The 16,674-nt window shown below is 34.9% G+C and overlaps 1 protein-coding gene and 1 pseudogene across 1 annotated transcript; one reads left to right on the top strand and one right to left on the bottom strand.

Moving 5' to 3' along the window:
* Positions 1–10,135: 10,135 nt before the first annotated feature.
* On the top strand, positions 10,136–11,663 carry LOC143549244 (uncharacterized; annotated as a pseudogene).
* Positions 11,664–12,490: 827 nt separating this feature from the next.
* On the bottom strand, positions 12,491–15,993 carry LOC143549245 (uncharacterized). The gene is made up of 7 exons (XM_077040189.1): positions 14,411–15,993; positions 13,930–14,020; positions 13,671–13,828; positions 13,537–13,588; positions 13,378–13,457; positions 13,193–13,286; positions 12,491–13,107 (listed from the first exon to the last, which is right to left on the bottom strand). Exons 1-7 carry the CDS (start codon positions 15,971–15,973, stop codon positions 12,491–12,493), a joined length of 2,655 nt encoding a protein of 884 aa, XP_076896304.1. The 5' UTR covers positions 15,974–15,993.
* Positions 15,994–16,674: the final 681 nt, after the last annotated feature.

The following is a 16,674-nucleotide window of genomic DNA, read 5'->3' on the forward strand; positions in this document are numbered from 1 at the left end:
GATTGCAAACATACGAATATGTCCAAACATCAAATCAAACGTCATAAAGTAATCCAAACACGCTCATAACACGCTCATATGATAAAATCAACCATTTTAACAATAATAATATGCACACACTCATAACACGCTCATATTCTATAACATTATAATCAGTCACATTATCGCGCTCATGATACGCTCATAGTATGAACACCAAAAATCAACCATGTTAAAACACTCTTAATATGAACACGCTCGTAACACGCTCGCAAACTAAACTAATCAATTATCATATGATTCTCATAGAAACTAACATACAGGTTATTGCCACGATTATAAACATAGTATACATCTACTGTTGATTAGTTCAAACAGAGCAAAAATTTACATTCACGATCGTCTTCCATTTCAAAACCCTAAATCACAAAATCGATTGAAAAACTGGTTCGTGTACTCAAAAGAGCTCAATTGATAGTTTTCGGTACAAAAATTGTTTCGTAAATAAGAAATTGATTTTGATTAAGCTAAATATCAGGATCGTAACCGTTTATACGCAAATTACCAAATTTAGATTACGAATCAAAAAGACAATCGTACCCTTCTCGCTTAAAATACACGGAATCTTCTCAACCGCTCGCAACTGAATCGAAGGTGTAGATCGACGCTCCCAGATGTCGCGTACGGTTTTGTACGATAAGCATTAGCATATTCCATCATTTCTCTAGTTATATATGGTGACGTGTTGGTGTTTTGATGTTTGATTTGTTAATAACATCATGAAGTTAAAGACTGTTTAATTTATAAAATAGTGGTCTTTCAATAGTTTTAAAAGACCATTGAATATAGAAGCCAATAATATATTACAAACATGTATATGTTATAATATTAGCCTTAATTACAACAAGATTATTGAAGTAATATTTGAACAAAGAAACAAGAGGATAAAAGGGAAAAGATGAGAATGTGTACTAGGATAATCTTTCATTTACATCGTAGTATTATATATACTACACAAAAGTAAAATTGCCGACAAGCTCAAATTATTAGATTTTTACTTGGAGTGTTCATGTGACCATATTTTTGACAATTGTGTAAAGGTGACATACAACTTGCACAATTCGTCGGTGGTTTCATAACACTCCCCCTTGGATGACACCTTTTCAAAACTTCGGGGTCTTGAAGTACTGCCTCATTAAAAACCTTGCTAAAGAAAACCCAATGGGAAAAAGCTTTAGCTAAGGGAAAAAGAGTGCAGTAGATAGCTCCCCCTCAAGTTGCAGGTCGTTACATTGTTCGTACATGGCGCATGCCAATATCATGGACATGTTTTCTGAATGTTGCTGTGGGAAGTGCTTTTGTGAAAAGATCAGCTGAGTTGTTGCTGGATTGGACATATCTCATCTCAACTTGATTTTCTTTAATAAGGTCCCGAGTATACTCAAAGTATCTTGGTGGTATATGCTTTGTTCTGTCACTTTTGATAAACCCTTCCTTCATTTGCGAGACACAAGCTGCATTATCTTCATAGATAGGAGTTGGGATTCGATCTTTCTCTAGACCACAAGAAATCAATGTGTGTCGTGACATAGATCTTAACCATACACATTCTCTTGAAGCTTCATGCAATGCAATGCAATGACTTCAGCATGATTTGAAGATGTTGCAATGAGTGTTTGTTTCTGAGAACGGCATGAAATCGCAGTTCCTCCATTCTTAAATACGTATCCAGTTTGAGATTTTGCTTTATGGGGATCAGATAAATAACCTGCATCTGCATAACCAACTAACCCTTCTTTTGAATCGTTAGGATAAAATAAACCTAAATCAACAGTTCCTTTTAAATACCGAAAAATATGTTTAATGCCATTCCAATGTCTTTTAGTAGGGGATGAACTGAATCTTGCCAATAAATTAACTGCAAAAGAAATGTCAGGTCTTGTACAGTTAGTAAGATACATAAGTGCTCCAATTGCACTGAGGTATGGTACTTCGGGACCAAGAATCTCTTCATTATCTTCGCAAGGACGAAATGGATCATTGTCAACATTGAGTGATCTAACAACCATCGGTGTGCTTAAAGGATTTGCTTTGTCCATATTGAAACGCTTTAAGAGTTTCTCAGTATAAGTTGACTGATGCACAAGTATCCCATTATACATATGCTCAGTTTGTAAACCAAGACAATATTTGGTTTTTCCAAGGTCTTTCATTTCAAATTCTTTCTTTAAAAGAGCAATCGCTTCTTTAATTTCTTTTTGTATTCCAATTAAATTGAGATCATCAACATACACAGCTATGATCACATATCCTGATGTTGTCTTCTTGATGAAGACACATGGATAAATAAGATTATTTGTGTATCCTCTGCTTATCAAATAATCACTCAAACGATTGTACCACATCCTTCCAGATTGTTTCAGTCCATACAAGGATCTTTGTAACTTTATGGAATACATTTCCTTAGGCTTTGAGCTTATAGCTTCGGGGAGTTTAAATCCTTCGGGAATTTTCATATAGATGTCACTGTCTAGTGATCCATACAAGTAAGCTGTGACAACATCCATAAGACGCATCTCTAAATTTTTAGAGACTGCTAAGCTGATTAAATATCTAAACGTAATAGCATCCATGACAGAAGAATACGTTTCTTCATAGTCAATTCCTGGCCTCTGAGAAAAACCTTGAGCTACAAGTCTTGCTTTATATCTTGTAACTTCATTTTTCTCATTTCGTTTTCTCACAAAAACCCATTTATATCCTACAGGTTTCATTGACTTTGGTGTAATGACAATAGGTCCAAAAACCTTTCGATTATTTAGGGAATTTAATTCAGCTTGCATGGCATCTTTCCATTTGTTCCAATCTTGTCGATTTTTACAATCATCTACAGATTTTGGTTCAGGGTCATCATTTTCTTCCATGATATCAGTTGCCACAGAATAAGAAAATATATCATCAATATTTTCCATTTCATCTCGATCCCACATTATATGTGATTGACCATAGTTGATTGACAATTCTTTATTGGAATCATTTATTCCTTCCTGAGGAAATGTTATATCATTTATTCTTTCTTGAGGGAAGGTTTTGTCAATCATTCCTTCCTTAAGGTCAGTATCCTTTTCAGAGCCCTTTCTTTTTCGAGGATTTTTATCCTTTGAACCGATTGGCCTTCCACGTTTTAAACGTATTTGGGATTCATGAGGTGCATTATTATTATTTTGCTTTCTTGGAATCTCAACTCGAGCTGGAGCATTAGCAGCTGGTATATGAGATTTAGTGACCCTGTTTATATCAGTAAATGCATCAGGTAACTGATTTGCAATTTCTTGTAGATGTATTATTTTTTGAACCTCTGTCTCACTTTGTTTTGATCTTGGGTCTAGGTGTAACAATGATGGCACACACCATGATATATCTCTTTCTTGCTTTTTCATTTCTCCCCCTAATGCCGGGAACATTCTCTCGTTAAAATGGCAATCAGCAAAGCGTGCTGTAAATACATCACCTGTTAAAGGTTCAAGGTATCTTATGATGGAAGACGTTTCATATCCAACATATATTCCCAACCTTCTTTGGGGACCCATTTTTGTGCGTTGTGGTGGTGCAATAGGAACATACACAGCACACCCAAAAATTCTAAGATGAGAGATATTTGGCTCATTTCCAGAAACAAGTTGTGTGGGAGAGTATTTATGATTTGCACTTGGTCTCACACGGATTAATGATCCAGCATGCATGATTGCATGACCCCAAATAGAAACAGGGAGTTTTGTCCTCATTATTAATGGTCTAGCTATTAGCTGTAGGCGCTTGATCAATGACTCGGCTAAGCCATTTTGTGTGTGTACATGAGCAACAGGGTGTTCTACAACAATCCCCACAGACATGCAATAATCATCAAAAGCATGTGATGTAAATTCTCCCGCATTATCAAGCCTTATTCTTTTAATGGTATAATCTGGAAAATGTGCACGTAATTTGATAATTTGAGAAAGAAATTTTGCAAAAGTAACATTACGAGTCGATAATAAAGAGATATTAGACCATCTGCTGGATGCGTCTATTAATACCATGAAGTATCTAAATGGTCCACATGGTGGATGAATTGGTCCACATATGTCACCTTGAATTCTTTCAAGAAACATTGGTATTTCTTTATCAACTTTTAATGGCGAAGACCTTGTAATTAATTTACCAAGAGAACAAGATGTACATTGAGACATTTTATCTATTTTGTGGATCGTTTGACCTTTCAGTGGATGCCCATGTGTATTTTCAATGATCTTTTTCATCATTGTGGATCCTGGATGGCCTAATATGTCATGCCATAAGTTTATGATACCAGAATCGCAACAATTTTCTTTGACTGCCATATGTGCTTGAGGCACATTTATATATGTATAATGCAAACCAGAATGGAGCATTGGCAATTTTTCCAATATTAGATCTTTGCTTATGATATGCAAATATTTTTCATTACTAACAGTCATTGACTGAGTATCATATCCATTATGATATATGTTTTTGAAACTCAACAAATTTCTTGTTGATTTTAGGGAAAATAAAGCATTTTCTATTTTGAGCTTTGTGCCATTTGGTAATGCTAAATTAGCTTTTCCACTCCTTCTATCAAGTTTGTAGGACCTGATATTGTATTGATGATCTCTTTTGTTGGTTTCAGTTTATAAAAATATTTTTAAGATCTAAGTATAGTATGCGTGGCTCCACTATCCGCTATACATATATCTTCTTCATTTGTTTGATCTTGAGCTCCAGTGATTTTCATTTTAAATATTGAAAAATATTAAGAAAAATAATAAGTGTATAACGAAGACATTGTGACATTTTAATAAGAACTTTATTTAATTGAAAAACAAACAGTACATGAAGGAAACTACATAACTAAAGATAATGTGAAACACACTTAATTATTGCATATAATTATTTCTTGTCAATCAACACTTATTTCAGAGATCCAAATCTTAGTTTGCAATGCTCAGATCAGCATTGAGATCACCAAAGTTATCAACATGGTTCACTTCTTTTTCTTTTCCTTTGAGAGAGGCTTGGTACAGTTCACACAGATGTGGAGCTGTGCGACAAGCCTTTTCCCAGTGGTTTGTACTTCCACATCTAAAACAGGGTGTACCATTGTTTTCGGACCTACCAGCTTCATTCCACTTATTGTGGTGGTTGGAATTGGTATTATGTGGAACATTATTGGCTCTCTGGCTACGACCACGGCCACGACCGTAAGAATTAATGTTCCATTTAAATGGATGTTTACGATCATTAAAATGCCTTCTGTCAAAATGACCACGGCCACGTCCACGGCCTCATCCACGACTTTGTTTCCATTTATGACCAGAAATTTTGTGAGAATTTTTGTGAGCAACATGTGCTTCTGGTATTGCTAATGAACCCGTGGGACGAGATTGATGATTTTTCATCAATAATTCATTATTTTTCTCTGCTACAAGGAGTAATGCATTTAGATCAGAGTATCTCCTAAAATTCTGCAAACGATAATGTGTTTTCAAGTTTATATTTGATGCATGAAACGTGGAGAAAGTTTTCTCTAACTTTTCTTCCTCTGTTATGGGATACCCACAAAATTCTAGCTTTGAGCAAATTCGATATAAAGCAGAGGTGTAATCATTTACCCTTTTAAAATCTTGGAACCTAAGACTGTTCCATTCATCTCTAGAAGTAGGAAGTAAAACTTCCCTTAGATGACCAAATATGCTTTCAAATCTTCCCATATCATATATGGATTATCACAATTAAAATACTCATGCTGTAGTAATTCATCAATATGTATATGGATGAAACATTAGCTCTTGCTTTATCCTGGTTAGAGCAATCATTGTCTTCTTGGATTGTTTATAACACATCCATTGATTTCAAATGTCTTTTGACATTTGCTGTCCAAGACATATAGTTTTCTCCAGAAATGTTGAGTGCAGGGAATTCAAGTTTTGATATATTTGACATTTTGTTGCTAAACATAATAGAGCAAATAATAAGATAAATATTAGAATCCATATATATCAATCAACAATGAGATACAATACATTGGTAGAGCTATAAACATATAAAAGAAAAAGAAAATGCCGAAACCTTCAGATGGGAGATTAAAAATTAGAATGAGAAGTAGTATAAGCATTATAGTGACCAACAGCAAAACCGGGTGAATCATTTTGAAAGCTTTATCTTGGATAAATTTTATAAGAAGAATGTTTGCTGTAGATGAAATGGGGTTGATAATTGGTTATTTATAGTGAAAATTTATAACCGTTTTACAATGGTTATATTACCGTTTTATAACGGTAACATTACCGTTTGTATGTGTGTGTGTTTATATATATATAATATTAATTATTTTAAAGTAAGATAATAAATAAAGTTTATTTTTAGAAAACATATAACTAGTATGAATAATAATAAGAATAAAACTTGTTAGTGTAAATAAATCTAACTTCTAAATGAAATATTAGTGTGCATATATAAATAAAGGTTAGAATAATTATCAAATTTTAATAACAATGTTTATACACATTATTGTTATTACTTATATATGTATATATATTTTCAATGTACATAATTAAAGAAGTGTTTATGATGCTTATGTGGATACCTTTGTGTCTATTACCTTTCTTGATTAGGATATAAGCGGCTCGTGCTAATAACGTGTTATAATATTAGCCTTAATTACAACAAGATTATTGAAGTAATATTTGAACAAAGAAACAAGAGGATAAAAGGGAAAAGATGAGAATGTGTACTAGAATAATCTTTCATTTACATCGTAGTATTATTTATACTACAGAAAAGTAAAATTGCCGACAAGCTCAAATTATTAGATTTTTTACTTGGAGTGTTCATGTGACCATATTTTTGACAATTGTAAAAAGGTGACATACAACTTGCACAATTCGTCGGTGGTTTCATAACAATATAAGATATATAAATTATTTATTTTAAATAATATATGTTTAAAAAAAGCTATTGAATAATGTAATAATTATTTTATTTTATTTTTCGTACGGCTATAAAGTTTTTAACTAAATATTCATAAAGTTAATACATTGAACTAAATATATGTATAAGACTAGTACGCTAGTCAATGATTTTTGTGTTAAAACTGAAACCAAAAGTAGTCTTGTAAATTAGTAAATTATTGTTTTATTAATAAGTAAATACCTTAATAAAATTGATAAAGCTACATGTCTAAATGTTTTTTATTTATAAATGTTATGACCACAATAATTAAAAGAAATTCGTCCTTTAAAAGAAAGCCTAACATTAGAATAATTTATGTGACATAGTTTGATTAATTTGGGGAAAAAAAAACAACCGGCAATGATATGGTAAACAAAATATAAACGTACGTTATAAAATTTGAAATTATTTACGCTACATATCTCCAAAAGTAAATATTTAGATTTGGAAATAGTGCTTATTTATAATTTACCAAAAAGTATGCCAACCGATCAGTTGATCATTGAAGGTTGATGGATATGCTTTATGAAGCAATTTACAATTCTTCTAGCCGGCCATGCTTCGTGATAAACAATGTAGGACATGATGCCTTTCAGTTTCCACAAATATTATAATAGTGTCTTTCTGTAGGTAAAATAAGTAATATTATTTAAATGCAATGATAATTTGTTGGTTGCAATACTGTTCGTTACAATCTTAGCTGCATACGTTTCGGAAAATAAAAACGTTTCGCTAAAAAACTTAGTTCCATAGTTTTCGAAGGATTTCCATATTAAACTATTAAAGTCAAACTTATCTGACAACGACTGAAAAACTTGAAAAAGATCTTGTTAAAAGTCTGATATTTACGGTGATAGATTTTCAATGAATAATACAAAATTTAAAAGTCTAGTTATATTATTAATGCTTTCGTGAAGAGATGACATGATTAGGGCCGTCTCCAATAATATAAATACCTCGGCTGAGCCAAAATAAAAAGGCTCGTCGGCCTTAACGAAAATTTTTATTTGTTAATTACATTGATAAAACTTTTATCGATCGATTTATTGCATAAACCATTATGAGCATGTAATGATCTCATAAACCATTACAAATAACCTTATTTTTAACACAAAAAGCATATATATATATAATATGTATAAAAAAGTTTATGCCCTCGAAACTTATGTGCCCCGGCCGATGGTGCGGCTCGCACACCCTCTAAGCCTTCACATGATGTTAATGTTCAACATATCTATGGTATATAGAGTAAAATGTAAAGTTAAAATACAAAGAGAGACAAAAATGAGAAGTGTGAGAAGGATTTATGACCACACAAAAAAACCATTAAAAATAAATTCAAAAAAAAAAAAGAAAAATCATAAATCAAAATATAAATAAAAAACGAAAAAAAATTTAAAAACTAAAATGTTTCCACCATCATTCCCGTTCCAAAAAAAAAGAAGAAAAAAATGACGAAATGACAGAATGCCAAGATCAAAGACACAATGACGAAAATGAACAAAAGACACAATAGATCACAAAATATAACACAATTATGCCGAACAATATAACACAATATAAAGAAAATATGACACAATGTCAAGGGAAAAAGACACAATCAATGACGAAAACAAACCCAAAACACAATGATAAACAAAAGACATAACGACTTTTTTCACTCACCTTTGTGTTTTTTTAGAACGAGAAAGACGGTGGAAACGTTTTTGTGTTTTTACTTTTTTCGTTTTTTTATTAAATTTTGAGTTATGATTTTTTTATTATTATTTTTTTCAATTTTTATTGAGAGGTTTTTTTATGTGGCTAGAAATCCTTCTCATTTTTGTCTCCCTTTATAGAATAACCTGACCCAACCTTATAGAGTATTATAACTATTTCCACTTTTTTGGGGTAGTATGCAGATGCTTTAGGTGATTCATCTGTGTCGACAACCATTAAGTCATAATTTTCTATTTCTCTTTTTTAAAGTTTGACCTATGAGTCGGTGATCATCGACATATGTGTCCGTCAATGAACATCCTTTTTTTAGTAGTGACTCTCAATAACAATTAAGACTTCTAAATAGACGTCTCTTCGTATTCTGATCAAAACTATTTTAGAATGACTGATTGCTACTCTATGAGTAACATTAAACGACCAAAGTTGTGTTCATGGTTAAAAACATCTTAGTAAGACTTGAGACATTAATCTTTTTGACTTGATAGATACCTACCAATCTATTCAAAATTGCTATGTTCAACCTATTGGTCTCTTGATTTGCTAGACTTTTATAACTTACTTAGGGCTACATTATTTAACATATATATAACATCAATTTGGGTAAAATCAGATTTGATAATCTTATATATCCTCAACTAAAATATGTTAAAGTCATAAAGCTAGATGTTATACTTCTTTTTCAAACAAATAAAAGGTGATTACTTATAGATTAGAAAAAAAGGGTATTTTATCTTTCTTTAACCAAAAGGTGATGTATTACATGTTATAAGAAGTTGGTACTTGATTGCACTCCAAATAGCACATGCTGATACACCAATGTGAGGTCACACAAAGTGTATATAAAACTGAAAAAATAATATCTGTTTGACCATTTATTTAGTATTAACCAAGATTGATCATAGATACTTGAACCCTAATAACCTTTAAACTCCTAAAAAAGAATCTAAAACAAACATACAATACTTTTATAGCATAATTTGAGAAAATATGAGATTTTATAAATTTAAAAGTATATGAAACTGTACCGTAAACTTGGTCCAACTAAATTCTTAATTTCCTTTTATTTTATTATATCTTCCTGTACATGATCTGAATGTTACCGGGCTAACTCACTTGTATGCATCCTGACCCTATAAAAGCTTTGCCTGCATCCATTCAAAAGCCAAGTTCTATTTCCTGTTAACTGTTTATCTACACCATACATAACTCTAAACCAAACCGGCCACGAAACTAAACGAACCTTTCGGCTCGAGCCTTTTATTCTACCTCGACTGAAGCAGCTATAGGTAACCAACATCATCTTTACATGTTCTTGATGATATTATGTTTCATGTGTTTTTAATGAAACTCTCCCAATGTATACGTTTTAAAGACATTAACTATTTAAGTTTCACTAAACAGTTTTTTTTTTCAGTTATGATGGGAAAAAAAGTGTTGGTTCGGTTTCTTTAAGAGATTTTTCGCTTGCAAGGCCGAATCTAAAGAGGAGAAGGTGAGCTTAATTTTTGACGAACATAATATTATACTGAACAGTGACGGATCTAGGATATTTTTTTACGAAGGTCGGTTCAGATACATAATAATAAGTTACATAATATTTTCAGGGAACTAAGAGGAGAAGATGGTGTTTCGGGATCCTAAAGATCAACCGACGTTATCATGCACTTGAAACACCTGATAGAAAAGTGATCAGCAATGTGGAGGATGATGATAAACAACACACAATGGCTCTAGCCAATGCTATGAAGGCTGCAGCCGAAGCAGCCGTGGCGGCTGCAAATGCAGCTACCGAGCTTGCTAGGCTCATAAGGTTCCCTGTAGACGTTGAAGGGGCGACCCGAACCGCAGCAGCCATCAAGATTCAATCTTTTTATCGTGCGCATCTGGTACTTGCATCTTTCTTTAGTACTAATTGACCCATTTGACTTTTTTGGTCAAATCTGATACTTATTTTCTTTAGCACAAATTGATACATTTTGACTTTTTGGGTCATATTTAGTACTGATATCTTTCTTTAGTATTAGTTGACCCATTTTGACTTTTTGGGTCAAATCTGGTACTTAAATTTTTCTTTAGGACTAATTGACCCATTTTGACTTTTTGGGTCAAACTTGCAAGAGTTGAAGTTGAATTTCATAGAGATTTGGTCAAGTATCTAACATCATTATTCTCTATATGTTAAACCAGTTAAAATATATAGTAGTTTTGATAATATTTTTATTAAATTTCATATTCTTTTTGCTGTCAAAACTTGTATATTTGACTTGTTAGAAGTCAAAACATAGTTTCTGATATGTTATGGCCATTTCTATGTGGTTAACACAGGCACGGAAAGCATTAAACGGACTGCGAGGAGTAGTGAAACTGCAAGCCATGATCCGGGGCCAAATCGTGAGGCGAAAATTCTTAAAACAGATTAAAATCCAACAGATCAAGAATCCACCGAATACGGGTCCCTAAATTTGATCAAGTATTCTCTAACATCTATAAACAAAAACAAGATCTTTTTGACCCATTGAATGATACAAGAAACAAAAATATTATTGAAGATTCAAATGTCATAACAACCCGCAACTGGTTTGACCAAGAGACCTCAGTCGGGTCGAGTCAAATATGCAGAATCAAGAAACTGAGATTCAGACACAAACACCAAATAGAGGAACATAGTTCACCTTCGTTTAGACCGAGAATGTTGTATAATCCAACAGGACACTATCACTTATCACCTGATCGATCAGACGACTCTTCGGTACAGAATTCACCTGTCTTTCCTGCTTATATGGCAACCACTGAGTCGTTCATGGCAAAGGCTCGGTCACTAAGTACCCCGAGACAAAGGTTGTCTGGTATGCCCATGTTGTCATCATCATCATCGTTTAATGGTAGTATGAAAAGCAATATTTACAAGCACATACATTTGTGAACTGCATATTATTTTACATGTTTTGAAACATTAATCCTACCTGACAGATATCTAAATACTACATGATCTATTCTGTTAAGTGTCTTCTGGATGTGGATCTTGACTTAAAGATTCTTTATGTATGAATCTATGTGTGGGATTTATGATAAAAGTGGTTTTCGTTTTATATGTAACCATCAAATTGAGTTGTTATGTACTTATTATTTGTAGCAGAAGTTCAAATTATTATTGTCATTAAACTGAGAAGTACATTTCATAATACAGGACCCATTATGCACTAATGACAGCAATGTATAGAACTCTCTCACAATTATTTTTTGGTTTTAGTATCATCTGATTTGTGTGCAGTTCTTAGATCTGCACTTATTTTGTAGGTACTTATTGTTGAAAACTAAAGGACTTTATATGGAAATTAGGGGTTTTAGTATTATGTAGAAATAATGATTTCTGTACCTTTTAGGGGCTCTGTTTAGAAAGAATTTGATATGAGTAAGGAACCGAAAGCTGTATCGAGCTCTTCGGCCTCAGAAGGTAGTAGTGGCATTGTTCTACCTAAGTCTCCTCATATTTCTAATCCTGCTGCCACGTCACCGCGTTTTATGTATGATTCTATCCATCCACTTACATTATTATACCTCCTTTAAATATTAGATTTGTTATGACATTTTTGGAATTATCTGAACTGACAATGTTATATGTTGTCTTATGTTCACATAGAACTAACAATCTCTGACCTGATATTCATAACATCTTAACATAAAAAGTTTTCTTTACAATAAATCTTTAGAACGACTAGGCAGGCCCCGGGTGTACAAAGGGCCCGACAACGAATCAATACAAAAAAGACAAACATAAAACTGATTACAATCGGCCAACCTTAAATGGCAGACCGACATTTTGAAAAACAGTGATCACACCACTCAACCCTCCGGTCACAATCACGAACCCCCATGCGGTTGCTTGGATGGTCTTGGGACCATGGCTGCCACCACCCCACCCGGGAGATGACATAAAGCTGGGTGAAGGTGATGCCACATCATCAAGCCTGCCCGATGAACCGACTGCTGAGCTGAACGACTCACTGGGCCCTACGCTAGCGTCAGCAGCGTCATCATTGGCATCGGTTGAGGCATTACTCTTTTTGGGAACTGGTGGCAGCGGTGCTGATGATCGATTGCTGTTGCTATTATCATCACCGGCGGCTGGTGGCGGCAGTGTGGTGGTTGACTTTTTTGAGTGTTTTTTGGAATGTATTGTCACAAATGGTTGTTCAAGTTTGGTGACTCCGGGCCATGGCGCTGTAACAGAAACTTCTTTACATGGGAAGTGTTCGTAGGATTTAATGATTAGATGTTTGTGTTTTCCTTTGGTTTCTTCGTGCCTCCAAATGTATACTTGTGAATCTTCGCTAGCGCTTATTATGTATTTCCCATCGGGACTAAAATCAGCTGAAAATTGGCTGTTAATGTTCTTGTAACCTGTGACATATCAATAGTCATTAGTGCATACATACATGTTGACTTCTAAAGTCAATGTTTAGCCTAAAAGTCAAACTATGCGCACCTTTGAATTTCTGGATGAGTTTTGTTCCGTCTAGGATCCTAACACGCGAATCGGCTGATGTCACGAGTACTTCAGATGGGTTAGAATTAGAAAACTGCAAGTCAACATAATATGTTAGGTTGACTTTTGACCGTTGATCTAAAGAACTAATCATATACAGAAGTGTAAAAGTCAAACATCAGTACCTGAAAACCAGTTATCTTTTTAGGCTGTGGCTTCTTTTTAGTTTTGAATTCAAGTTGATCCTTAAGCTCAAGCTTGAAATCTAAGATTATAATTTAATTAAAAGGCGCGTATAAGATAATATATTTGACAGTATTTACAGTTATAGGAATGGTATGTACCAGCAGTGTTGTAAATCCGGCAGATCCCTTTATGAGAACCAACAACCGAAACCTTAATGTGAATAAACAAAAACCATAAGTGATTTTGAACCTACAACTAGAGACAAGTAGTCGAGTTTTTGGATCAAACTTACCTTGCCATCATTAGAATAGCCAACAGCGGTTACCATTTCATGCAGATCGATCCAGTCCATGACACGTCGCTCTGGTATGTTCCATATTCTAACCTTGGCATCTAGTGAACCGCTCATAAAGTAGTCATCATCGGCTGGATTGAACTGAATGCAAGTCACTGTCATTCATATAAGTTGCATGGTCAAAACATAAAACAACATTGTATTTTGCCATTAACAGATTAAAGAACATGTTTCAGCTGGTTTTGTATGCGCATACCATAATCGGTATGAGAAAACAGCTTTAAACAGTTCTTGGTCTCAATAACCCATAGTCTTACTGTCTTGTCCATTGAAGATGAAAGCAAGAGCTGCAATAAGAATGTGAAGTTCATAGAGTTAGATTATGGGTAAAAAGCTAGAAACTGAAAACTTAAACTTCTTAAAAATAAACAGGGAAAAATTACTAAAATAGACATTTTGCAAAATATGCATATCCAAAATATGCATATCCAAAACCAACCGATCATAAACTAGTAATAGCATAACAAATGTAAAGTGTCGACTAGCCCTTTACACGTCTTTTCAAATATTTGTGTGCCGGCTAAACTTCAGTCTTCTTATCTGGTCATGCTTATGCATTCTTTATTAATATTGGTTGGTTTTGGATATGACTATTTTGTAAATACTAAAAGTCGGTGCTTATTTTCGCAAACTGTTAAGCCAAAATGTCTATTTTTGTGATTTTTCTCAAAACTGACCCGAGATTTTGACCAGGATAGATCAAGGACATCATCCAGATGACCATCCAAGGTACAAAATGGCGTTTCCGACAACCCGAAAACCGTTTCAGGCACATGAACATAATCTGGAATCCCTTTCTTTTTCTTCCCTCTCTTCTTCTTCTCGGACACTGACTCGGGCAACGGAGGCCTACAGTCAGGACTAGCCACCATAGCCATCGGGTGAACCGGGGTCCCACCAGCTGAACTCGAATCATCTGCACACTGCATCGCCCTCACATCGAATTCTTGCACTTCCCATATATGAATCACTTTATCCTCACCTGCAGTTGCCAAATATTGACCGTCTAATGTAAATTTCATCGTCCAAATCGACCCGTTGTGACCCTTAATCTCTTGACTCCGATGCAAGGCTGTGAATTCCTTAATCGGTTTTGCATGAACTCGAGCTTTCACCCATTGCGAAGACGGTTTTTGCTCACCCGTCGATGACTGATTATTATTATTATTACTACTGCTGCTGCTACTATTAACCGAAGGCGAACCGGTGATTGTGGGACCCTTTTCTTTATCGGTCTTCGAACCGCCTATTGATCCTAACTTTATGTTCTTAAACAATGCAGCCCCTTTCTTCTTGCTCTTCTTGAAGCTTTTATGGAACGAGGAGTTACCGCGCTTCAGCTTCCGCTCACTGTCCGATAACTCCTTCACCTTGGGCGAATTCCCTGCGTTTTTCTCGAATTCCTCCGTTGTAACATCCTTCCCAGTTTGAACATCACTCAACTTATTCCAATTCCCGTCGTTGTTCGACTCTTTAACCATAAACTCCTTCCCATTATCGAAATTCTTGATCAACAGGATGGATTCGTCCTTACCGACATGGTTCGGGTCGTCACTGTCCTTGTCTGTTTGGTCTTTCGCCACGAAAAGCCTTCGTTGTTGCCCAGAGGATGATAATCCAACGAACGGCGTCGAGAACCCAGAGGACGTTCGGGTAAGGCTTTGTTTCGACACCGAACCGATAATCTCCTCTTTCCTTCGTTTCATATCGATCCAAGACGTGTTTATATGTCCGTCTGATCTGGACCGCAGCAGCATTCCATCTGAGCCAGAAAAAACTGGCTCAAATGGATGCTTGTCACCTGGTCCCGTTGTTCTAGCTTCTATCCTAGCTTCTGTAACAACGGGACCGGGTGACGACCGTTTTTCCTCCTCCTGCTTACTAATGTTTTCAGGAGGAGGAATGTCGGTTATTCTTGATAATATTTGTGTGGAAGGTGTATCATCATGGCTTCCCAATCCCATATCATGCAGAAGACGACGTCGTCTATCGGTTATGGACTCCGGGGTGGACATCCACATGTCGAATCCAGCGGTTTGGAATTCGGAGAACATGGAGGTCGACTCGGAGGCCGTGGAGAAGGACATGCGGCTGTCTTCGAATTCCTCATCTGAGGATGAGGAGCCGAGATCAAGGGGGCCGGCTGAGGAGAGGCGTTGTGCGTCGAAGAAGAGATCCTCGTCGTCATCGAGGTCTTCTAAGCCCTCCCAGTTCATCATCATGGTTCTCCGGCCGTCCATTTTTACGCATTTGTCAAGTAACAAAACGATATGAAAAATGCAGGAGATCTGAAAATGTATGTGTTTGAATTGGAATGAATGAAGGTTGGTTTGTTTTGAGGGGGAAATTGGCGATTGGAAGAGAGGAAATCAAGGGTATGATTTTGATGAATCATGGATTGATTATTAGTTTGAGTTGTCACGTTAGGACATGCAAAACTTAGCATAAGCCTAAAAATGGAATGTTGTTGTAATTTTGTACTAAATTTGGTAAAGGAAATCAAAGTTACGATATATTTTAAGTTCATAATGTTCGGGTCATGCATTAGTTATGTCGTTTATGCCGAGTATGGTGTGATCCAGGGGCGGCCCAAGCTTTTTGGAGGCCTAAAGCAACTAAAAGATTGGGGCCTTATCATGAAAAAGAAAACAAATGTATAGCTAGACTAGACGGGTAATGTAACGGGTCATAAAAATGTCACGCGTAGTAGTTTTTTTTATTAAGAAAGATCAAGTAGTTACCAAGTCAGCTCAACTTCCTACATAAGTGCAACAATCCCAACTTTTATATTATAAAATAAGCTAGTATATGAAAATATTAAATTTGTTTTTTTAAAAAGAAACCAACAAAAGTTGTTAAAACACAACATGAAAGTAACTTCTTTGAAGATATAAAAAACATTTGATAAACAACACCGCACATCGAACATTTTCATTATGGG

Source organism: Bidens hawaiensis, unplaced genomic scaffold (genome assembly GCF_021521415.1).
Source record: "Bidens hawaiensis isolate Kalapana, Puna unplaced genomic scaffold, B.hawaiensis_p1.1 tig00015452_1, whole genome shotgun sequence".
Classification (NCBI taxonomy): Eukaryota; Viridiplantae; Streptophyta; class Magnoliopsida; order Asterales; family Asteraceae; genus Bidens; species Bidens hawaiensis.

Bases quoted from the DNA above. Each gene is read 5' to 3' on its own strand.
- LOC143549245 (XM_077040189.1), bottom strand. From the start codon at position 15,973: ATGGACGGCCGGAGAACCATGATGATGAACTGGGAGGGCTTAGAAGAC. The intron at 14,021-14,410 runs GTCAGTTTTGAG...TTCTTATTGCAG, and splicing joins TATCCTGGTCAAAATCTCGG to CTCTTGCTTTCATCTTCAAT. The intron at 13,458-13,536 runs GTACATACCATT...TTATAATCTTAG, and splicing joins CCGGATTTACAACACTGCTG to ATTTCAAGCTTGAGCTTAAG.